This window comes from Watersipora subatra, chromosome 3, assembly GCF_963576615.1.
Source record: "Watersipora subatra chromosome 3, tzWatSuba1.1, whole genome shotgun sequence".
Classification (NCBI taxonomy): Eukaryota; Metazoa; Bryozoa; class Gymnolaemata; order Cheilostomatida; family Watersiporidae; genus Watersipora; species Watersipora subatra.
Genome location: NC_088710.1, coordinates 21,357,322 through 21,383,241, shown reverse-complemented (window position 1 = coordinate 21,383,241; position 25,920 = coordinate 21,357,322). Strand labels below are relative to the sequence as shown.

Genomic DNA, 25,920 nt, shown 5'->3' with positions numbered 1-25,920 from the left:
ATTAGTTGTCGATGTCATCACTAACAATAAGGTGTACACACTATGATTAGTTGTCGATGTCATCACTAACAATAAGGTGTACACACTATGATTAGTTGTCGATGTCATCACTAACAATAAGGTGTACACACTATGATTAGTTGTCGATGTCATCACTAACAATAAGGAGTACACACTATGATTAGTTGTCGATGTCATCACTAACAATAAGGTGTACACACTATGATTAGTTGTCGATGTCATCACTAACGATAAGGTGTACACACTATGATTAGTTGTCGATGTCATCACTAACGATAAGGTGTACACACTATGATTAGTTGTCGATGTCATCACTAACGATATGGTGTACACACTATGATTAGTTGTCGATGTCATCACTAACGATATGGTGTACACACTATGATTAGTTGTCGATGTCATCACTAACGATATGGTGTACACATTATGATTAGTTGTCGATGTCATCACTAACGATAAGGTGTACACACTATGATTAGTTGTCGATGTCATCACTAACAATAAGGTGTACACACTATGATTAGTTGTCGATGTCATCACTAACGATATGGTGTACACACTATGATTAGTTGTCGATGTCATCACTAACGATATGGTGTACACACTATGAGAGATTAACTGTAGGGGTCACCAAACAACAATCCATAAAAATTATGAAATTGCATTCCTGATATTGTGGGCCCTTCTGTTATCTTTTAACCCTTTAGCGACCGCGCGGTTACGATAGAAAAACCACTAGAGTACCGGGCAATAACTGGCGCGATTTGAGCTTTCGACATGACCGCATAGAAACTGCAGTAACTTACAACAAAATTGTGGCAGTTACATAAATTAGTATGCATAAGAAGGCTGAGAAATTTCTCTACAAGCTGATGCTCCTTCTATGTAGATAACTCGCAAATACTTACCAACAAAAATCTCAATTTACTGAAGCTATGAAATTTTTATTTTTGTGTGCCATTTTCAATTGTATTTTTCTAATTGATATAAGTAATTGACAATGTTGTACAAATGATACTTGCATAGAGTCATATGTTCACAACAATTTGCAAAAAACCTGATCATTGAAGAGCATTGAACGCGGAGTTACAAGCTCCGTTGCAATGCAGGAACGCCTTTCGAAATTTTCAGCGCGTGACTCTAACAACCTGCGAATAATGGGGGCGGGACATGGTCGTCTGAACTTGGCTATAACTCGCATGGAAATTTGCATGGAGCTGTAAATGAATATGCATTTGAAAGCTTAGAAATTTTTCAACAAACAGCCATATATTCCCTGTACATCGGCTGGGAACACTTTAGTCACAAGTCAGATTTGACTAAGTTGTCACCCCTCTACCATGAAATTTCGATAACAAATACATTTTTAGAAGCAATATCTCTGCCAAAACCGGTTCATGATAAGCATCTGCATGGTGTCATAGGTTTACGAGAGTTTGCAAAAAAAATTGGTTGTCCAAGCGCATCAAAAGTTGAGTTAGGTGCTCCTGTGCATCGCGGGTGCAGGCCTACGAAATGCTCCTGACGCCATGGCGATAAGCAGTGCAGCAGTTACCTGACATGGCCCCTCAAACTCTGCTATAACTCTCGTGCAAATTGACATAAAACTGCAAATGAATATGCATCTGAAAGCTGAGATATTTTCCTACAGATTGAAATATTTTCCTCCAGGCAGCTTGCAAATGCTGCAACTTCAGATCTATATATTCAGTTATTATTTTTTACTGTCAGATTTATATGCATTTCTTGAAACTATAGATTCATGTAACAATTTTGCATATAAACTGATCGCATGGATGCATGTGTGCTGCAGCAAAGATTGACTGGTTGTGCACAAGAAGAATTGAGTGGTGAGCCTGTATTCACACAGTTGGTGAAGCAGCAAAAGACAGGAAGCAACATTTATTATGAGCAGAGACGGCAAATGATGGAGAAATCCTTCTGCCAGATGGCAGAACAATATGAGAACTGAACTTTTTGATTAGATGTGGCCCTGAAGAGGGCCGTGGGCAACAAATACAACATAACAATGCACAACAACTACAATATATCATGACATTTCAGCAAGTGTATGTACAATAGCTAGCAACACAACAAAACATTTGCATAAACTAAATTATTTTAAATACAATTTGAAAATTTATTTAGCATGGTAAAGGTATAAACACACTAGGCGATATTTAGAGCGATATCGCGCTGCATGGCGCTAATCTGCGCTAGAATTCACCCAGCGTGCTCATCCAGAGCGATAACGTTAGACTTTCTCTGCACAACTTTATCGCTAGCGAGATGCATTTGGATTGGTTGGATTTTACCAGAATGCAATTTTATGGCGGGTAATTATTTCTTATCGATGTTCACCAACGTACAGCGGCGACAATTTGCTATTTTGTTAATATCGAAACATCTTCAGAACGAGCGCTGAATTGTTCATAAATTTAATAATAGCACTCCCAGTCATGTGCACCATAACAAACAAAAATTACAAAAAATCCAAGTTGAAAACCAACATTTGGAGTCAATCGTTGCACAGGTTGACCATCTTGAGAACGGTAAATATTTAATACATTAGGCCTAAATATAAAAAACCACTTCAAAATAAAATATGAATAAAAATAGTAAAAAATATTACAGTTAAAAATGCAATAATCGTTTTTCTTATGTCTCCTTGTAGTGTAGGCAGTGTACAATCCGTGAAAGTGAGATAGGTTTAATAACAAATGCGTAAGTTGTTTACGTTGTCGCCAAGACGGTGCCATATTGACTGACCTAAATTTATTAACAACTCCGAAGAAACTCATGATACGGAATTTTATTGGCAGTTTGCGGGCGTGCCCATTATATCGCTTGCTAGTTAATCGCTCAAGTGTGTTTATGCACACGCTAGCGATATCTCCGCCCTCATGACGCTCGCGATAAAATCGCCTAGTGTGTTTATACCCTCAAAGCAGGCTTCACACAAAGGTACTCCACATGCTTGGCATTTAAATCTAGTTTCGTCTCGCTTACGGGTGTTGTCATCAGCTCGCTTTGGGCAGCGCCTACAATTTCTATATTTAGCTCGTTTACTTTTTCCTGGACTATTTAGCACTAATCGATGAGCGGAAGAAGTTGAAGCGCGGAGAACAGTGTTTTTTCGGCAAGATCCAGTGTATTCCAATGTTTGTTCAATTAATTTCTGTCGAAACTCTAAGTCAGTTATTTTACAACCGCTATGGATTCTATAAACTATGGCTGCATTGTATACACACAAATATCTAATAAATGAAAAAATAGTTTTTTGTACCATTTCATGGTTTTACGCGCAGCGTTATAATAATGCAAATTTTGATCAGATTTGTCAACTCCTCCCATGTATTGGTTGTAATCCAAAATAGCAGCTGGTTTGCAAACTTTACCCCCTTTATAGTTTACTTTGCCTGTATCAACGACATCCAAGTTGATCAGCTGAAATTGAAATACAGTTGAAATTACAGAAATATATTTCTTATCTCTCCAACAGCCAATCATACTTTCTCCATTAAAAAAGCTTGTTGTTTCACCTTTTTTAATACCTTTTCCATTGAAAACTTTCAAATCTTTAGGAACACATTTTCTGTTTGCACGCAGAGTTCCGCAAACATGAGTGTTATTTTTAATAAGTTCAGCTGCTAACTCTGGCGAATTATAATAATTATCCATATATAAACAACGACCCGAATTAAGCAAACCATTCATTAATTTCTTCACTATGTTGTGAGTGATTCCTCTACCAGTTCCTTCGGCTTGTTGTCGCTCATCACCAATGTACACAGACAGCTTGTGTACATAGCCAGAGACAGCATCGCAGAGAGCAAATAGCTTTATTCCAAATCTAGATCTTTTAGATGGAATATACTGCCTGAAGCTGAGCCGTCCTTTCCAAGCCAGCAAGCCTTCATCTATAGATATAAATTTACCAGGCAGCAAAACAGAAGATAACCGGTCAGATATCATGGCTAAAACATTTCCTAGCTTGAATAACTTATTGCCAGCAGGGTTTTCCGAATTGTCAGTGAAATGCAAACTGTTCAAAACCATTAAAAACTTATTCCTCAAAATCACTTTACTAAACATTGGCGTTGATATTAACGGATTGGTAGACCAATACGACAACAAAGTAGGCTTCTTGACAATACCCATGAGCAAAACTAAACCAAAAACTCGCCAAATATCTTTGTCATCGACAGACTCCCATGCATCGCCATGTTTGTGAAGGCCATATCTATTTGTTTTGTTAACTATAACATTCTTGATGGCCGATGTAATAAAAAGCTGTAAATAATTGAAAATACTTATCTGTCCAGTAATTCGACTTTGTACACCTGCCAAGCTCTCATCAAAATGCAGTTCTTTCGGTTTTAGATCAGCTCCTCTTTGAAATCCGAAATTACTCCCTGGTTCAACGTCGGTCGTTTCACTCTCACTTTCGCCATCAGATTCACTCTGTCGATCTTCTTTTTCACTTTCATCGTCTTCCCCACATTCTTCTGATCCGAAATCCTCTTCTTCACTTTCGAACCAGTCGATATCATCCTCTAAACAAATTTTTTTAGCCGAGCTCAAATAATCACGTCCGTCCATGTTGATCAGCTTTCCATAAAAAAAGATCAAATCTTTACAATGTGTTCTTTTTGCACATGCGCATAAAATTTATTATGTATAGCCTCAAAACAGCAGAAAAAAACTTACTGAAATTGCTCAAATTTTTAATTTTAATTTTTAACATTGTTTTTAAAATAAATAAAACGTTTTAAAAAAGGTCTATCGAAAACGACAAAAATGTCGGGTTTTTCGGTTTTGGTATGCTGAGACATTGCTCGTAAACCGACAAAGGTCGGTTTGGAACGCAAAGGTTTAACAATCGGATTATGTAATTCATTATGAGCGTGGTTCTTTGCCATGCTTGCCAAATGTTGTCCACAAGCACACAATCAAGATGCTCACAGTTGGGATCATCGGTGTCAAAGTTCAAAATGTTAAAAGTTCGTCGCATCATCGCTAGTAACAATTATGTTGGCTGTTCATCGGAAAATGACATCGTAGTAGCCCATCGTTGTGGTCTATCGCACAGCGAATCGCTAATTTGAGTAAAAGTGTGCACGGGTCGTAATGGTTAAAGATGCGGTTGTGTCAAAAAGGTCGGTTTAATGAAATTAAGACCAATAAAAGGCTAAAACATCAGCTACAGCTTGATGTCATTTTGTCTTTGTAGACTAACCCTGTCCAGAGATATATTCGTTTGAATGAGGCCATCTTTTAAAAAGCTCAGATTCCAGCGGGTGCTTCATTCGTGACGTAACTAGTGATACATCTGAAAAGAGTCCAATGGCGATAAATATAGGATCGCTTCATTAGCCCATCATCAGCACGAATTTTTTATATAGGTCGTAATAAATGTTATCACTCGTAAAACGCGTTGTCTGTGATCTCAAATTTAGGGATTTTTCTCTATTAAATCGCATGGACATCGATATTTACTAAATTAATTAACATCGTTACTTTAATGAATTACTTGATCGACACGTTTGATTGACAAACAACAGAATTGCAAAAATTACTATAAAGTTACTGCGAAGGTGACTCCCGAGTTTTCTGAGCATCAGGTGGTTAAAGTCTCCTATAGATATACTGTTGAGTTTACATTCAGATTATATTTCCCTGTTTGAGGTTATAATGTAATTTCTTGTGCGCGTGTGCGAGATACGAATGTACAGTGAGTTCTTGACGGCTTCTTTTTAATCCATAGCATGTAGCAATACAATGGCTTAGATTGATGAATATACTAAAAGCAATAATTGTAGTACAGTACTCATAAATACATTTACTAATTAATAGAATTATAACTTTGCTATTACTAATCATCGTTTTATAATTTTTTATCGGTTCACCTAGCTATATTTGCTTCAAATTTTCTTTTGCAGTTTCAGCTAATAAATTAGATTTATGATTTGACTTTAGATGTTCACTTTTCACTTGAAGAAAGTGAAAAAAATCGATTGGTCAATGCAAATCTTTAACTTCCAGAACCAAAGCTTTGAACCATTGGCTTGGCGTACTTATGCTTTTGTTAAACATTTATTCATTTTCAAAATTACACTCGCAATCTATCTAACTCCCAATTTGAAAGCTTTCAGTAGATCCGCGTTAGAATGACATATTTATTGCATTTGTTTTATTGATTACAGGATGTTTATGTTGTCTCACCAGCCGAAGCAGCTTTGTCAGTGTGGAAACTGGATTGTGTAGCTCAGTAGTTAACGGCGTGGTTCGAACCTTGCGATTACAATCACCATGAGTTAAAATCCAGCACGCAGTAAGCTTTAATTCAGGATTTTGATAACTATAGCTGGACAAACTGAACTACAGACGGATTTTGGGTTTTTTATATAAAGATAGACTAGCTGTGCTACCCGGTGTTGCCCGGGTATTAAAATCAGCTTATAAACAATGAAAGGCAATGAGAGTTGTCTGCTACTTGCTATTAGCCTGGCACATTGCCAATGCATAATTTGAGTAAGCTACTGATAGAGCAACCCTCTTGTCTCGGTGACCTTATACAATCACCCTGCATTTGCTCCCATATAGCGACATATATCGCAAGTTAAACAATCAAATTCGTGTGGCTGAGTTGGTATGGTGTCTGATTAGTAAACCGGAGGGCCTTAGTTCAAATCATCTGCGATACGGAATCGAAATGTTCCGAGATATCAATAGCTAGAGCTGGACGATCAAACCAACGAATACACATACCAAATTTGAGAAATATGTATACAGGTTTTATAAACTATTTAGCTATGTTTTATATCAGCTCCTTGTATAATCTATTGTCACTGTTATATAAAAGTTAAAATAGACTCTAGATGACGTAAAACATTTTATATATACATATGTAGTAATTGAGATATAATGCATATTTAATAGTTTACATGTATTGCAGCTATCAATCAGTACAGTCCTTCCCACAAGAGGACAAACAACTCCTAAAAGACCTCAAAGCACTTACTGGTCATTATAGTGCTAATCATAGCAAGGAACTGGCTACTAACCAAGCTAACATAAACAGTGAACTGAACCTACCAGCATTTTCTGACAAAAATATCTAGAATATTCTAGAGCACAAAGAAAGCATGGTCGATCAAAAGTCGCTCATTCTCCAGGTACTGAACAAAGAGAACAAGGACAGACTGAGGTCGCTCATTCTCCAGGCACTGAACAAAGAGAACAAGGACAGGCAAAAGTCGCTCATTCTCCAAGCACTGAACTTGTAGAAACAGAATGCAGAACTGATATAAACATTTCAGCCATTGCTGATATTTGTGTAAAACCAAAAGAACATTCTGGTATCAGAAAATTGTTGTTCGGTTGTTTTAAATGAATTGTTTGTTTTGAATTTTTGTTGTATTGTTTTTCATATTGGTTGTTGCTATAAAATAAAACTGATCTCTAAACATGTGTTTTGTTAATAGCCTAAGTTTGTCTATCGAATTAATTTTCTTTTTTAATAGTAAATAATAGAGCTACTCTACAAGTCGAGAGGATTAAGGATAATGATAACAGAGTTAGAGCTCTAATAGCATCAATGAGTAGATAACTCTCTGCCAGTAAATAGTACTCATGTCTAAAAGAAGTTGAAACGCAGCATCCAAATGTTGAAGCTAGAACTTGAGGTTGTTTACTTGTTAAAAACAGTCCAAAGTCAATTTAGTAAAAGGAATTAGATAAAAATCATCATATTTTGGTTGAACAATCTTTATGAAACTGATAATAATAAGAGATAGTTATAATAAGTTTGTCCAAAGCCTCGGTATGCGGTAAAAAAGATATCGATTCAGAATTTAAACCCACATCAATCGCCATCACCAGCCAACACACTACCACCTGTGCCAATAAGTCACCCCTGTAGATGTAAGAACTTTTGTAAATATACATGTAGGGATTCTATTACAATCTCTACCATCATATGGAATGGCCAGGGTACTAGTAGATATAACATGTTGATGAGAGAGTCATTCTGTACACACCATAGACTACTTGAAGTGTCTCCAGGTTTACTGTGAAAACCAAAAACCGTAAACTAATTTAAATCCGTCATAGAGCTAAACTCAGTAACCAACAACATAGAATATGTTCTTAATGCAGGATTCTCAAACTCATAGCCTGAAGACCATTGCAGCTTGCAGGAAGATAATTTAATGTTAGTACTGCCTACCTGCTTGATATGAATCACACTCTATATTGTTACCCATAGCTGATTGAGCCTACCAATCTTGATAAGATATATCGCAGGTGGGGGCGGAACAGATGCCGGCATTGTTACAAACTTGCCATATTGCAAATAGCAGAAATTACATTCTCTATGCATCGGATGGACTCCAAAGCCACAACCTCAACTAAATACTGGCTTTAACGTGTAATAATATATTACAAAGGCCAAACTTGTCTTTTTAAATTTTTCCTAAATGGACAATGTTACCGATGAGGGAAGACAGTTGCAGGTAAAGTTTTAAATGCAGGATATCTTTGTTGAGCATAGGGAGACTTTTTACTTAGAGCAGTGAGGGGAGACAATTCTTGCAATATATTCAGTTTATCTATCACTCTACTTCAAAGGGAGTTATCCTCTTTATCAATAGCCTACTTTCTTGAGCATTCACCAAATGAATTGAGTAAGGCAGCTTAGACTATCCTATTGTATCTGAATATGGAAATATGCCAGATGTAGACCCTGAGAGACTTTGATTATCAACTCTGGTGCTAGAGAGAGATGCATGATTCGAGCTATGTAATGTAGAATAATAGGTATGTTTTTCTCTGCTGACCATAGCACCAGCGGCATGCTCTTAAAATAGTCTGTGTTCTACATATAAGTTGTTAATAAACAGTCCTCCTCTGACAAGTACTCAAACTATCCTACTTTCAATATCTAATATGTTGATAGCAGAATTTAATACTATTGATTATTTTAAATTATATAATTTATATAAATCATATAATCTTTACTATTCTATGTAGTAGACTCTTCAGTAACTGATTATTATCCGGTGTTAGAGGAAGTAAACTAAACCATATCTGATAGGTAAGTTTTACTGTAGCCAATACTTCTATGGCTACTGGTATATCTGGTGTTCTTATATTCCAACACGTTTATATCTCTTCTCTAAGTGGCTGGTAATTTAACACCTTCTCCTTTTCTTTTCCTGTTATATCATGTATATCATGTCAATTGAGAATGCCGTGTTGATTATTTTGGTGCATCAATCTTTCTTATCAATAACTAGAATTGTCTCGATGGCTGACATGTTTATCTGTTTAGAGTTTCAAGCCTCAGGTGATGTCAGATAAGTTCTTTTTATCAACCTTCATTTGATTTTCCTATCAGTGCTGTACATGATCCCAAATTTAAACAACTGCTTGTATACATTCAACTAACCATTTTAAAGTGTGTGATAATAAGAGAAGACAACTCTCATTTTATACTTTGCAACGTCTTATTCACAATGTATGTCACATTTGTTGCTAAATTGCCAAATGGCTTACAAACCGTAAGCAACTGGTTGGTCATCATTTGATGAACTGATGAATTTGGTCTGATAAGTAAACATTTTACTTATCAGACTAGAGAATAGCACTAATATCTTCTAGAGAAATACATGCACTTGAAAAAGAACAGAACTTTATTATTTAACATCTTGGACTAAATTCTCAGGCTACAATAGTTGGAATATATTCAGTTGGAGTATTCAAATGATAACAGAATAGACAGCACAAACTTTTATAAATCTCTGACTGGCCATCATGCTCATCATCAACACATACACTTTGTAGTTAGAAAAGCCGCCGTAGCTTGAAATCTCTTTATTTACCTGACGTATTCATTACAGTTTGGATATCATCTTATCACATGATATTCTCACGTGAATTGAAAGGCCAATAAAAAGCTCAATATAAAACTTATCGTAATAGCGTCATTTTGAATGAAAAAATTTGGAAAAATTACAATATACAGTCAAACATGGATAACTCGCCCACGGATAGCTCGAACACATGGTTAACTCGAACGGTTTCTTTGGTCCGTTCCCACGTAGTGATAAATTGCTATAGATAACTCGAACTCAACACTGTTAACTCAAACTGTTTTTTGCCCAACGGCTACCGAAACGGTTGTTATGGCTTTAGAAAATCACTTTATTCCAAGCCATAGAGGTAAACCTCATCTTTTCGTAATTCATAAGCGTCGTTATTACCACCATCGGCAAAATATTTTTGTCAACGACTTTTCTAAAGGTTTGGTGAAATTTGATTTATACCAAACATCCGCTTAGCGATCGCCCTTCGAAAGCAAGGTAAAGTGAGGTAATCTTTGCATAAACTTCAAGAAGAATCGGCAAAATTGATCGTGGGTAAATCGCTCAAAAGAAAAAGATGTCTTTTTTTTGAGAATTTCAACAAGGATCAAGTTTTGCCAATGTCAATTTAAAAAACGTCCTGGCAATAACATCACCTCAAACAACAAACCAATCTCAAGTGATAGAAAAATCTCTATACTTTTTGATAAAAACGTTTTAAACTTTACATTAGAAGCATTTAATTTGAAACAAGCCATTTGTGCTTTTGATTTATATTATAGTTTGTATATGTACATGTATCTACTAATAAATAAGTAAATACATGGACTTGTGACAGTGCTCTGATAACTTGAACGCTCTGATAATTCGAACACTTTCGCTCTGTCCCATGAAGTTCGAGTTATCCATGTTTGACTTGACTGACTTGTAGTAACACATGTGAATCCGGAATCAGTTTTCAGAGCTCCAAGACTACTCGACACAAATGTCAAATAGTCGTTATGGAAACAATAAGAAAATGGCCAACTATATGACTAACATATACTTTCACCATATATTCTTTTAATAAATAGGTATTTTTATTAATCGAGAACTTTAGTAACTCTAGTAACAGTGTCAGAAGAAGTCAAGATTAAAGCTGCCTTGATGTAAAACAAGTATAAGTAAATGGTGACAGCGGTACTTATAAGAATATGATTTTTGACCGTTACAGTTTAGCCTCTAATTTATAGATCTACATTGACTACGTCTACGTGTACTTGTTATGACTTGATTTATACTAAAACTAACTCTATGATTACACCTTTTTATAATATGGCAGCTGTCTGCCATACTATTCATCTTAGCAAAAATATTCAATTGCTCGTACCTACCTTCCACTGTTATCTACCAAGTCTCTACGAAGTGAAATGTACCGTCCTTTCATGCTGAGGAGCTGCATGAAAATGTTAACGATCATTTTCCATGGTGAAATATAAAGCGGTACACATATTCAAAGAGAATTTATACTTATATAGTTTTGTGACCCTTTTCTTGATCTCTCGCTGCCAGCGTACTGCGCTAGCTTTGAAACACGGCTATTGCTGATTTTAGGCTTTGAGAATAAACGTAGGGGAAGGTAGAGGACGGTCCTACTCAAGACTGAAGGAAACTGGAGCTGAGTCAGATGTGGTGAGTCATTGAACTAGAATCTTATGAGTCATTGTCCTTGAGATTATGGGTCAGCCGTGTTTAATACGGGGTTTAGTTTTGGTTAGTAATGAATATGTATTTCTATAAGTGTGAATTGTAACATTTGTGCTCATTCTGTTCTAGATATTCTAGTTTATTCTATTCTAATGCGCATAGACTTCTGTATGTTTTTTCAATAGTTTCCATCAGCTGGTGTGGTTCAGATTTGCAGATCTATAAATTTATATTTATAGATTTATATTTTTTGAGAATTCGATTGCAAGCATGCAGGACGCTACATACGCATCATGCGCAAGATACAAGAAAAATGTTGTGAATATTTCATAAAAATAAAATCATCAGTTTCAATCTACTTTTAAGAAGCTTTTCGATTTTCTGCATGTAAGAGGCGCTCAATGATGTACACAGATAGTGTTTAGGTTCTTATCGCAGTACCTTCACTACTGTTGAAGTGTTATGGTAGCATTTGCTTTGATTTGGGTGCATGTTGGTTATTGGTAACCGAGTCGGTTAGGTTTCATCGACTGTCGATAAGCGCGTGTGTGGCGATGCATCGTTAACATTTGTAGGTTATGATACCCAAACACTAGCCTTATAGCGAATGCATTTGGTATATGCTGAAGGTGTTTTTGTTGGATTTATCTACCGGTTATCTATAGAGTAATTACCATATGAGTCACATATGCTGTAGTGGACAGAGTATGGAGAGGATAACTCCAAGTTTATGGATACACAATGGTCTTAGATGAATGTTTATCATGTGACCAATTCAAAGAATAATTTCTGGCATTTTATTTGTTTCCCTTAAAAGTGATTATTTAGCTAACTTTTTACATTCAAATAGAATTTATATTTGTTGGATATTGTGTTAAATATTTTATTTTTATTATTATTATATTTTATTAAGATTGAATTTGGCTCACAGCATTTTATAATATCTACATACTATAAGCTATGAAAAAAGGTATAAATAGCAGGGTTATGTCATTAAATATCTCCATTCTTTTAGCAGCCTGCGTTCTTTCACAAATAAAAATAGAGAAAGTATATTATTACGTTTTGACGTTTTTATTATTACGTTTTTACTAGTAGAAGAGGAGATTCGTGCGCCTTCTTTGTGTTCCTTATAACGTCTAAAGAAACTTATGGGACAACTTAAAAATCATGTTTATTATACATGTAGCTTTTCTCAAGCTACAATATACATACGTTTACCGCAGGTAAAAAGTTAATGTCGTTTAGTTAGTCAACTATAATCTGCAATTAGTTTATTATTGGATTGTGAAGTTTCTTTTGCTTCTTTATTTGTAGGACCTTCTAAACATGTAATGCTCACTACAATTGGACCGTTCAAAGATGCACATACTGTGATTGGATTACTCTTTACTCCTGCCTGTCTAATCTCTCATGTTCTATAATCTCTGCTGTTTCTAAACCACTAGGAAGCAACTGATATTTTTTATATTTGTGTCTATTGTCATTATAAGCATTTTATCTCTAACAGTTTCGAACATGGCTTTCACATTCCTTGTCTTTGCATAATTTACTCACCTGCTGTGAAACAATTTTGATGCATAATTTTGTTCCCTCTTGAACTCAAAAATGTACAACTACTCAAATATATGTTTGTTTATTAACATGATCTTTGTATGTGCTTCTAGGAAATATTACAGCAACGTTTATTGTTATCTCTCAATCTTATTGAACTAATTTATTTTAGCTGGCATGCCTTGCTAATAAAAATAATGTTACGGAAAAGAAAATAAAACATTTTAACAGAAAAGTTAAAAAAGGCATCGCTAATAGTAGAGGTATCAATTTAAAAGATGTCAACTCATATTTTCATCACAAGAGCAATAAAGCTTAAAATTTCTGTAAGTTACAGTAAGTTATAATTATGTATTCTAAATTGGATCATGTAATACTCCACTAGGCTATTTTCTGTCAAACATTATGAGGTCTCAACATCCATATTTTAAAAAGCATTTTAATTAAACCAAGTTTAGATGTTATAAGTGTGAAATCATTTCAGCTGAGTGTCAGATCGAAGACTCATCAAATTTCCTGGAGCTGCATACCGCCTGCAATGTACAAGAGTTGTCCTCTAACGTTGTGCTGGCGACGTCTTGAGAGCAGTCTACTGTCAGAAATGTCTTAAAAGCTTGTCGGACAATGCTATACAAGTAACGGCACTTTCAAAGTCCAATACAACTGCTAAATAAAATGCTATTGTCGGACGCTACGTTACGCGACGCTGTAGATTTGAATATTCTCGTTTGCTGACAAGTGAACAAGTGTTGCATCAACCAGTATTTACTCATTGTTTTACCAGACTTTTTCAGTCATGTCAATGGTAAGTAATATTATACTTTTCAATTCATTTTCCTATTACAATAATTCAAAGCTGAATAACGTTCCCTCGGATTCAGACCTGCCAACCCAAGAGTGGGGCAATGCGTGAGATTTGGTTTTGAGGCAATTGATGTATCAATGATAGTATATATAAAATTGTGGAAATTGGGGCAAAAATCTCACGCATTTCTCACGCATTTTCATATTTTCTTTGGGGTGATTGCGTGAGTCTCACGCCTAAAGCGTGAGAGTTGGCAGGTATGCTCGGATTTGTAATTCGAGGTAGCGCTATTCAGTTTATATTTTGGCGTTCAATTTTATTTATTATTTAGAGTAAAACGTATGTTTATTGCAGAAGCTTAAATGTTAATGTTTTTGCGAGCTGCTACTGATGAATAGCTGATTTAAACAGTTTAAAGTATGATATCACGTGTTGTTCAAAAGGCCTCTGTCTATAATTATTCAACTAACACGTCTTGCGGCGTGGCGTCACATTGGTAATACAGACTATGCATAATTGTTTATGATTCTGAACATAAATAAGTAATAAATTTTAAAACTGGCGTGGTGATCATATCGAAAAGGTTATATTGGAACCTTATTGTTATAATAGGATCAACAGCGACGTTTGACTGCCCAAACATACGTCATTAAGTTTCTACGTCGATATTCGGACTGGTTTATAATACTGTTCGAAAAATAATTTGAAATCAGATAAACAAATTTATGTACTCATTTGCCTTACGTTGAACATACTCTTATCAAGAATTGTAAGGCATTGCAAGCATTTCAGCGTATGATCTAACTTCTAATCATATGTAAATCGATTTATAATTTTTTTAAATAATTAGTGATGGCTGAGGTTAGATATTTATTTACAACAATTATATTGCCTATTTATAGTAAAGGAAATGATGGACGAATAAACTCATACTTTAGCCTAACCATCAGAAGGGAATGAAGTTTTGCATACTTGATCGTATGCCTGTCAGGAGAATTGAACAGTTGTTTACCTGACTGATGGAAAGCAAGCCACAACAACGCTGTGCTGGGAAAGGCATACTAGAGTGTTACGCTGTCATGGCTAAGAATCACAAACTAAGGTGTAGATATAGTGCAATGACCATCAGATTGTAGTTGTTTAGGCAAGCATTGAGTTGCCTCCCACAAATCATCTTGGTTTAGAGAAAGTGTCCGAGTATTTATATGTAGTAGCTAAAATTTATGGATTTTCTAAATGTAAAAATGTTACATAGCTTATATTGTAATCATTGTTTTATAGAATGCTACAAAATCTAGAAGTCTTACTGATCAGACTCATAGTAGAGCGTCTCATAAAGTTACTATGGTAAGTAAGGTCATTGTACAAGAAACCTATCGTTAATGATATAGCAATGTTTAAACATAAAATGTTTTATCATTATCTGCAATCAATCAAGGGATAACATTGAGCTCTACAATATTTTAATAGGAATCTAATGGTTATGATTAGCTGAATATCTTTATGCCATTGATGATAGCACTCATAGGATAAAGTCAAGGGTTTGAGGTAATCAGTAAGTTCAACATACAATGATTAGCCCTTGCACGACTGAGCACACACAGAAACTGTGACATTTCTAAAATATTTAAAGTTTTGTTACATCGAACATGATGGCATTATGATTGTATTATATCGAACTATTAAAGTATTTTCAACTGAAATGGTTTACAGAGATGTTCAAAGAGTGAGACAAGTGTTGCTGATGGCTCTCTCAGTATGAACTCTGTGTCTCAGCTGCTCATGGAGTCGGTCATTCCTTCTAAAGTTCGTGCTGCCATGGTATGGTTATTTGTATATTGTACAATTACATGTAGTACAGACATGTGAATCTAACAATCTATAATAGACCAAACAGTGTTTCATTGAGTCAACATGTGAGCTAGAGGACATGTGAACTATTTGAGACATTACTATGTAGTTTTCTATTTTAATAGATGATTAAATTTGTGTTTTCGTCTACTCTAGTATCTTTCTGAATTTCTCGAGTAATAAATGAAATGCTTTGTCAGTAGTGGCTGATAGCTGTAGTTTTCTTTAACCCCTGAATGTTTTATATCAAGGTACATAGTCAGCACGTCTTGATTACATAATAATGATGAAACAGCATCTTTGTTGTCAGTTCCTATGTGTGTCAGACATTTTATTCGAAGTTATTATATCATGTGGTCTGCACTGTTTTATAACTTAACATTCACTCCAACTAACAGTTTGGTGGTTCTTGGAAATAAACTGATTTACTGACCATAATTTATGTTCATAGAAAGAGGCTATTGAAGTGGGTACTTTTGGATACGAGTATGAACATCTGGTTAGAGTCAAGAACTTCTCTCACCTCTCTAACTACAGAGTGTATGTGTTGATGATGAGCATGATGGCCAGTCAGAGGTTTATAAAGGTTTGTGCTGTCTATTTTATTATCATTGGAGTACTTTATATTCCAACTATTGTAGCCTGAGAGTCTAGTCCAAGATGTTAAATTATAAAGTTCTGTTAATTTTTTAATGCACGTATTTCTCTAGAAAGTTATCACTTGAGTATCTATAATACAGCATAATTAGTTTTATATTATGACATAGTTCGGTTGTCAAGTAAAGCTTGCGTTCTGTTGATATCTGTACAATCACTCAATATGATTAAATAATACGGTTTCTATTTATTCCTGTGTATGTTTTAAAGCAACTCTATTTCTCTGTATATTTCCTGTGTTACAGGCTGCTCTGAGATGTAATAGGGCTAAGATATCTGATAGAGGGTTTATTCGTCTAATGAACAACACAACAAGGCTTGCGCTTGATAGGATGGCAGAGAGAAAGCCTCGAAACAAGTTTAATGAACATGTTCATGATACCATTAGTGAAGTGTCTCGGAAACAGTGGCTAGAACTGTTGGTAAAGACTCGAGCAAAGTGAGTAAGAAATCTTCTCTCCTCTGTTTCTTTATTAACTCTATGAGACTATATCTTGTTTATAATAATAAAGTTTATATTGTTCAGAACTACAAAAATCAACTTGCAGTATGACTAGGGATTTGCATGTGGCCAAGTTCAAATTGTGTAGTATGTTTTGTACAAAACATTACTGATTAATAAGAAGTTAATGAACTGGACTATCTGTACTTGAATAAAAGAAATATCTGCTTGCATCGAGCCAATAGAAAATATGTTTACAACTCATCCTGAGCGTTGTTTCACTCTGTGAAAGCTTTATTTTTTACCGCACATTATTTTTAACAATGACCAGTCATGTCTGACGCATTGCACAAATATTAGGTTTCAAATACGCAATTATGCCCTGGTAAAGAAATATATTTGGTAGCGAAAGAGTTAACTTTTTTGCTACCGCATTACATTCTGACCGAACGATTATTCTGACCAAATTAATTCTAAAGGATTTTCGAAAAACCGATTTACTTCTAGTATTTAAGCAATATCTTGAGAATTAAAGCTGATATTGTTTTACTGTAAAATACATCGTGTTCAGAAAAAGATTCTCTACAAGATAGGTGTAAAATTATTTAGTGAATCTCACTCTTGCAATTTGTTTTTGCGTTGAACGAACGCGGCGTGTTTCTTATTGCCATGACGATAACGATCTGGTTTGGCCGTTTTGAAAAATAATTAGAAATAGAATTGTTGTTGAGCCAAATTTTTTTTTATTGGTTGCACGTGATTGGTAACAAGGTTGTTTCGTGGGAAACCAAATTTGATTAGTCCAGCTAATGCATGGGCTTCGTAATAAAAAGAAAAGTGAAACCCTATTGATAAGCCGATACTTCGGCTTATGGTCTGTGCTTATATTACCGCGAATTGTTGGAATTGTTGAACTAAAAAAATTTTTATTGGTTGCACGTGCTTGGCAAAAAGGTTGTTTCAGTGGAGACAAAATTTGATGAGTCTGGCTAACGTGTGGGCTTCGTAATAAAAACAAAAGTGAAGTCCTATTGATAAGCCGATACATCAGCTTGCGGTAGCGAAAGAGTTAAGGAACTAATAAAAAGATTTTATGGCATAAATTACAAACCTCAATACAGTAGCCACTCCTCCAACAAGGGATTTTACGTTATAAGAACAATAAGGTACATGTAAATTGTCTAATCCATTCTAAGATCATTCCAAACTCACCCCTTTGGCCACGCAAAAAGGAAAAACCTGACAATTTTTTTAACCCTTTGGCTGGGTGAAAGCCCTGCAAAACAACTGAAAATCGTGTAATTTATTTTTTCAAATTCAATAAAATCGGTATTCTATGAACATACACAGCTCAAACTGAAATTTATTTCTATTAACAAAATCTTTTGTACATTATCATTCATTTACATATGTACTACTACAAAAAGCTACGACTGTCTACAATTTTCTATGTATGAAATGCTTGGAAGCGTTCCTTTCGGCAGAGTCCAACGCCACAGCAAAGACAACGCCAGTTGCAATGTCATTGTCCGAGCTACCATAACCATCGCTTTTCTCTTTATATTCAAAGTCTTAAAAGTTTACATCGCTACCAGCATTCGAATTTTTATCATACTGAGCAGACAAAAGATCACATGTTGGCTGGTTTTTCCAACTTCCTTTTTTTTAAAAGAGTCACCATTTCTTTAGCTTTTAGCACAAAGCAACGCATCTCAGATGATCCTATCATATTGTGATTCATCGACCAATATCTTGTCGATACTATTTAAGATTTACTAGCGTTTATATCCTTTGTTTATTGTTACTAGGCCACAGATTTATAAAAGTGTACCGAAAGCAACAAAAAATGTTGTTTCTCCGTGGAACTAATAGACTACAGTTTGGTCGTTTCCCTAGCCAAAGGGTTAATTTGTGGGATGTACCGTAACTGCCGTATTATTGGTTTGCATTGACAACTTTTTTTCCTTTTTCTGATCAATCGCAATGGTTTTATAGACTACACTTGCAGTAATTTTACTATAAGTTGATGGGGAACGCACATCTTCGAAGTTCATTTTCAATGATTTGTTTATTTTTTTAAACAGCAAAGTCTATTCTACAAAGTAAAACTAATAACAAATATTTTATGATTCTACAATAAAACAATATTTTAACTTAACAAAAAATATTTTCATTATAAAAATAGAGGTACTTCCTGTTCGTCGTCGATCGGCACCCAGCGGTTAAGATAAATGATAACTGTTGGCGATAATCCAACTTGTGATACTCAATATGATAAATTGACGCTGTAATACCTGCACCAATTGATCACTTTTTTATTTAGGAACAATTGCGCAGCTACCTATTCTCTGTTTTGTCGACACATCTGATGATCTATCATGACAAACGAGATGTCGCGAAAGTTGTATATATAATAGATATAATGATATAGGTGGGTCGTTTTTTTTGCACAAGTGCGCCGTGATAGATTAACATTCAAATCGAATTTAAGCACACGCATGACTTGACACTATGTGTTATATGGGATTTTTTACGTAGTGTGAAACAGAAACTTGACATAAATTGTTTGCATTATCTGGAACTTACGTCATAGGAGGTATATGTCATAGGAACTTCTCTTGTATAGAGATGTTTCGTTCTATTTGTGAAAGGCTATCATTTTTGTTAGCGATTTTAAAGAAACTGTTTTTATGTGAATGTAAAAACTGCAGGAAAATATTTTGTTTTGTATCATCTGTTACTCTCACAGCAGTTTATACCTATCAGCAAGTGTGTACATATTGTATAGATATATGGCTTTATTGTTTCTACTATGTTCAGTGAAGTAAGGCTATATCTTTCATATTTATGGAGACATAAACAGCATCTGGACTGTGTTCCCGTTTTCATGAGATTTCCTTTTATTTAGCGCAACAGCCAGGGCACCTCATTCCTCTGGAACATCCTCATCTTCACCTCGTGTCTCTGAGAATGAGGCTAGGGGCTCTAGTCCTACTTTCTATTGGCCTCATTCTGACAGCTCATCTACTTCTGACTCTGGTCTCACCGATAGCAGTTCAGTTTCTGAGGAGAGCTTACCACCAGGTGAGTGTTGACACTATTCAATACTGTTTGGTTTACTTTCAAGGTAGCGTAACTGTATGAGGCACTTTGTTTAATGTTGTTGGTTTGTTAGTCATGACATGTTCCGTCTGTTAGTCTCTCTATCGCTCAACTTGCTCTCTGGTTTCTTTTACATTGATTAGGTGAGCTCAGCTGGTTGGTCTCTCAAACTTTGACCTTCTCTCACTTGACTTTGTTTCAGCTCCTGAAGATCCGCGTGTCATTACGTTAGAGCTGGAAAGCGATGCTGTATATGGGACCTCATGTAATGATATAGTCGGTGTAGGCATCAATGACCCATCCATGTTTCACCATGAAGAGATCGTAGCTGATGCTGGTGGATGCATTGAGAATGCCACAGAAGCACCCATAGCTTCTCCTACCTCTCCCTTGCCATCTCACCAAGAGTCAGGCAGTGCTGTGAGAGCAGAGGGTGAGTGAGGATTCTATCAAACCTTGATTTACGATCATCATGAAATTCTTTGATGTGCAAGTAAAATTATAGTAAATGTTTATTTTAACAGACCAAGTGGTTTTTAAATTTCAGCTTTCAAATTTTTCGAAGTACTGTTGATAGTGTGGTAGTTCACGACATATAAATGCAGTTATTTACATTCATGTACATTATTGGTTTTGTATGGGATACCTTTTGCATTTAATTTTTACCTTGTCGATCTATCTGAAAAAGAAGTTTTGGGGACTTAAATTTTAGATGGCTAAGTTAGGCTAGCTTTGTATCTCTGCCCTGACCTCTACCTATGAACCATTTGTTTCTTGTGTAGCCAAGGCTGCACTTTAGTTCACCTTTGCTTAACATGAAAACCACAATTGTAATTGTTTTTTTTCAAAATGAGTTTAAGTAACACAAGCTAGTCGAAATTTGTACTAAAATAAGACCCGTTATTATAGAGCCAGCGTTAGGAAAAAATATTGCATAATGATCTCTCACTCACTCATGATCTTCAAGTGTGCTGGCTGCAATGTGCTATTTTAACCAGTCAGCATTAAAGATTAGCAGGTGCATAAGTATGCGCACAATTATTTATTAGTATTGTCAGTTGGAGGCGTAGTGTAATTGATAGTGCGCCTCTCCGCGATGTGAAAGTTTCAAGTTCAATCCTAGTGCGAAGGGGATTTTTTGGTTTCCTAGGACGTTATCGTTGTAATTGGGCACAATAATGACAGACAAAGAAACACCAAGATTTATATACAGTCAAACATGGATAACTCGTCCACGGATAGCTCGAACACATGGTTAATTCGAACATTTCCTTTGGTCCGTTCCCACGTAATGATAAATTGCTATAGATAACTCGAACTCAACACTGTTAATTCGAACTGTTTTTTTGCCCAACGGCTACCGAAACGGTTGTTATCGCTTTAGAAAATCACTTTATTCAAAGTCATAGAGGTAAACTTCATCTTTTCGTAATTCATAAGCGTCGTTATTACCACCATCGGCAAAATATTTTTGTCAACGACTTTTCTAAAAGTTTGGTGAAATTTGATTTATACTGCGATACGATGAATAGCACGGGCTAGCCGGGTCACGCGGGCAAGGATTTTCGCCACGCACATACAAAACAAAAATCGCATGTTGTTTTGTATGTGCGTGGCGAAAATCCTTGAGTGCGTGACCCGGCTAGCCCGTGATGAATAGTTTTCCGACGTTGATTCCGTGTTGAATCAACGTCGGAATGTTGAATGTTTAAAACGTCTTAAAAAATGTTGTAATTAAACGTATACGTTGTCTGAGCTACAAAAAACTATTCATCGTTTGACTTAAACTTAGAATACGTGTGTACATTCAATAAGTATCTATTAAAAAAGCGTGAGTGATATAGAATTTACCGTAAAACCTCGTAAAACTTCTAATTGAACTGCCTCGGAGTGTTGCTCTTAACGAATCCCAGGTAAAGTAAGGTAATCTGCATAAACTTCAAGAAAAAACGGCAAAATTGATCGTGGGTAAAACCCCAAAAGAAAAAAATGTCTTTTCTTTTGAGCATTTCAACAACGATCAAGTTTTGCCAATGTCAATCTGAAAAACGTCCTGGCAATAACATCACCTCAAACAACAAACCAATATTAAGTGATAGAAAAATCTCTATACTTTTTCATGAAAACGTTTTAAACTTTACATTAGAAGCATTTAATTTGAAACAAGCCATTTGTGCTTTTGATTTATATTATAGTTTGTATATGTACATGTATCTACTAATAAATAAGTAAATATATGGACTTGTGACAGTGCTCTGATAACTTGAACGCTCTGATAATTCGAACACTTTTGCTCGGTCCCTTGAAGTTCGAGTTATCCATGTTTGACTGTATATATATATGTGATCCCGGCGGTCAGAATGTACAATCGTGTGGTAAATGCATTGTTCACAATAGCGCGCTAAGCGTGCTTTACGCTGTTATATGACTTACCGTCACTATTTTAGTAAACAGTGGTTTATAGAGCATTCAACCCTGCTCTTTCACATGGTCTTGTTTATTTTTGTGTCTGACCAATCATAAAGCCAGAATTGCCATTTAATTATAGCCATATCAGTGGTTGCTATGGAATTTTTCATAACCCAAGATCTTAGATTTAGGCTCTAACTGCGGGTGCGCGCATGTATGTGGCTATTTCCTGTTTTAATGCTTCAGGCTATAACAAAATAAAACAATCGGAAAAATTACGGCTAGTTGATGCTAGATGAGTATTTCCACTTAGAATCTGAGTCAGCTGCCTCAGATCATAGTGAAAGCGATGATGAGGATTGTGAAAATAGGGCAATTTTAGAAATACAGCTGCTTACGCAATATGTGGCTGCTAACGAAAATGCGAATGAATTAAATCAAATTACAGAGAATAACGATCAGCCTATCGCTGCTGATAACATTCCCATTCTAGCTGTTGACATCAAACTAATAAGCGGATGCAAATGTAGGGAATTATGCATTAGTTTTATGTCATTTGAACAATTAAGCCTTATTAGAACTGTGTATCAAGGATTACCGAAGGAAACATTGGATATGGTTGTGTTGGGACAAATTGCCACTAGCATAACAAACAAACCCCTCCAATGTGCTACAATAATTGTCTGCAGCGTACTAGTGGTACACTGTGGAAGTGTTAAACTGCATAAAAAGAGCTCTAGATTGAATGGTCACTTGATGAGTTGAGTTGATATTTCCGCATCCTGATGCCCTATGTTGTCACTTTTTGTTGACCTTACCACGACCTTCTGTATAGGTGGACAATTCTGAATACACTTCCAACGTTTTGTTAAGTTGTTGGACTGTCATTATATGCAGTCATAGCAATGTAGCTTGATGAGAAGTGCCCAGTTTGAAGCATACCCTTTTAATGAATATCTCCAGGACGGCGAGCTTTTAGCCACATATATTGTTAACCTTACCATGACCTTTGGGAGGTCAACCGTCAATTGAATTGGATTAAAAATGCAACAATCATCTTTTTCAGGGTTTTATTGTAGAGAATGCCAGGTTTCATCAATATACATGTAGGTTGAGATTTAGTGGTTGGTTGCTATGGCATTTTGATTTGTAAACAAATACCATGATTTACAGTTAATGAATCATCAACTTTATCCTGCTTAACATCAAAACAACAGATTTAGTTCATCACGAGACCTTTTCTACTAAATCCTGCATAACCTGGGCATAAATAACCCGATTTAATAAATTTAAAATGCATTAAAATCCTCAGAATTTGCTGATTTTAAATCTTTAATTAGACCCAAAAATGTGGTTTTAGCACGATTGTACATTCTGACTGCCTGGGTCACATATACACAAACGGAATGCTCGGCGTTGCACGGATATTAAAAATCAGCTTATAAACAAATGCTTGGCACATTGCCAATGGCTAATTTGAGTAAGCGTACTAATAAGAGCTAAATGCTTGCTTTAACGGGAGAGCAAGCATAAAATTATGTGCGCTGTAACGGAGAACGACATCATATTTTCACCCATATATAACGACATATATCGATAAAGAATCCATCAATCGCGCGTAGCTAAATTGCTAAGGCATTTGCCTGGCGAACGGGAAGTTCCCATTGTACATCTTCTACGATACAAAGTCTTCATTCTAATATTGTAATAGCTATAACTGGACAAACTGAACTACACACATACTTTGAGATTTATATCTATAAATAGTTCAACTTAGTCCCTCTTTCAGGCTTTAATTTATTAATTTAGTTATGCGATTTTTATTCCATGTGTTTCATTTTATTGTTATTGATAATTGTTTGGGTATTTATCTTTAAAGGTTGACCTTTAAAGATAAATACTCAAGATAACTTTGAATTTTGTTGTGAAAGCAACAAAATTCACGTTACAGTTATTTGATATGAAAAGATTTACCATGTCTTACTCTGTTGTGTTGTAGGCGCAAAATATGTGGGAATGTGATTACAAGCTCTTAAAAGCTCAAAAACGAACAGTTAATCGCTGCCACACGAGACCGCCGTAGTTTGGATTCTCTTTTCAAAATGGCTCAAATGTTTACATTTTCACGCAACCTCATTCATCGAAATATTTCACAAATATACTTCACGCGTTCAATAAAACCATGTCTATTGTTCTTACACGTCTGTTTTATCGTCATTTTAATTCTGTCACTTGTAGCAGTGATATCTTATAGCTTACCGTAAAAATTTGTTTAATTTTTTAGCCTTAGCTTGAAGGAGTACGTATCATTGTCTGATAATCATGACGAGCCTGTTGGTCATTTGTGATAATCGAAAAGTGCTGCAGAAATTATTTGCGAAGTATTGGGTCACATGATCAGATTACGACTTGCCGTTTAGACCGAACCGAAACAAGTGTAAAGTAGCGAGCATCTATATTTGATACGGGGTCTTCGGTAAAACCCGAAGTGTTTGTCATAAACTAGTGCTACGATAAGTTTTATATTGAGATTTTTATTGCCCTTTCAATTCACGTGAAAACATCCAAGACAATAACCAAATTTCATGACTACGTCAGAGAAATAAAGATTCCAATCTACAGCGGCTTTTTGTTTTTGAGCTTTTAAGAGCTTGTAATCACATTTCCACATATGTGGCACCTACAACACAGCAGAGTAAGACATGGTGAATCTTTTGATACCAAATAACTGTAATGTGAATTTTGTTGCAAGTCAACCTTTAAGTTTTTTGACTGGAAGCTCTTTCATCATTCATCATGTGCCTGCATTTCTTAGGTGCTGGGAGAAAGAGAAAGTTGTGCTCTCCTGTTACCAATGAAGACGTAAAGCGCATTAAAGATGCATAAGACCCTCTTATCGTCATTTACCTGTGGGGCCTCCACAAGCTCCATGGATAAACTTTGGGTGCCCCAATTACTAGCAATACTTTTCTAGGTGATATATCTGTAAGGTTTATTTGTGATGTGTACGTTACATTTTCTTCTATATATTACATATTTAATTAGATATTATTTTTATCATAAATAATTATTAAATAAATTATATATTCAACTACTATAGCCATCCTTTGATTCACATGGTAAAAAAGATTTAACTTGCATATAACTCACATTTTCATAGTTCCAGCTTAGCAAATTTGTTAAGTTCTCTAGCTAAAATCGCTTTTGAAGTTGAACTTTTCAGAGGTCAACTTTGCAGCAGCAAAGTCAAGCCGCAATTACTAGCTATTGACTTTCTTGGAATTTCAACTGTACCAACACAACTTTACCTTACCTTGTATCTATCAGTGTATTCCAGCATTCGTACTGTTTCTCGTTTTCATGGTGGTCACGGTACTTGTGGTGATCATTTTGTTATAATGGTACATCAAGCTGCCATTTAAGAATATCCACAGATGGGCACTCAGTTTAACATGCTCGCTAAAGCAAGCCTCAACTCACAAACAAATTAAACTGAAATGATTGTCTGGTATCTTTCACTGACAGTA

General features: G+C 35.5%; 1 protein-coding gene and 1 long non-coding RNA gene across 2 annotated transcripts; both read left to right on the top strand.

Moving 5' to 3' along the window:
* The first annotated feature begins 11,504 nt into the window (after positions 1-11,504).
* Positions 11,505-13,216, top strand: LOC137391797 (uncharacterized). Its single transcript, XR_010978175.1, has 2 exons — positions 11,505-11,558; positions 12,891-13,216. It is a non-coding gene; the product is annotated as an uncharacterized lncRNA (long non-coding RNA).
* A 274-nt stretch (positions 13,217-13,490) lies between these two features.
* On the top strand, positions 13,491-25,487 carry LOC137391477 (uncharacterized). Its single transcript, XM_068077966.1, has 9 exons — positions 13,491-13,932; positions 14,835-15,034; positions 15,214-15,279; positions 15,646-15,753; positions 16,235-16,369; positions 16,686-16,879; positions 19,791-19,966; positions 20,187-20,417; positions 25,209-25,487. Exons 3-9 carry the CDS (start codon positions 15,277-15,279, stop codon positions 25,277-25,279), a joined length of 918 nt encoding a protein of 305 aa, XP_067934067.1. The 5' UTR covers positions 13,491-13,932; positions 14,835-15,034; positions 15,214-15,276; the 3' UTR covers positions 25,280-25,487.
* Positions 25,488-25,920: the final 433 nt, after the last annotated feature.

Bases quoted from the DNA above. Each gene is read 5' to 3' on its own strand.
- LOC137391477 (XM_068077966.1), top strand. The intron at 15,754-16,234 runs GTATGGTTATTT...TTATGTTCATAG, and splicing joins CTAAAGTTCGTGCTGCCATG to AAAGAGGCTATTGAAGTGGG. The intron at 16,880-19,790 runs GTGAGTAAGAAA...CCTTTTATTTAG, and splicing joins TTGGTAAAGACTCGAGCAAA to CGCAACAGCCAGGGCACCTC.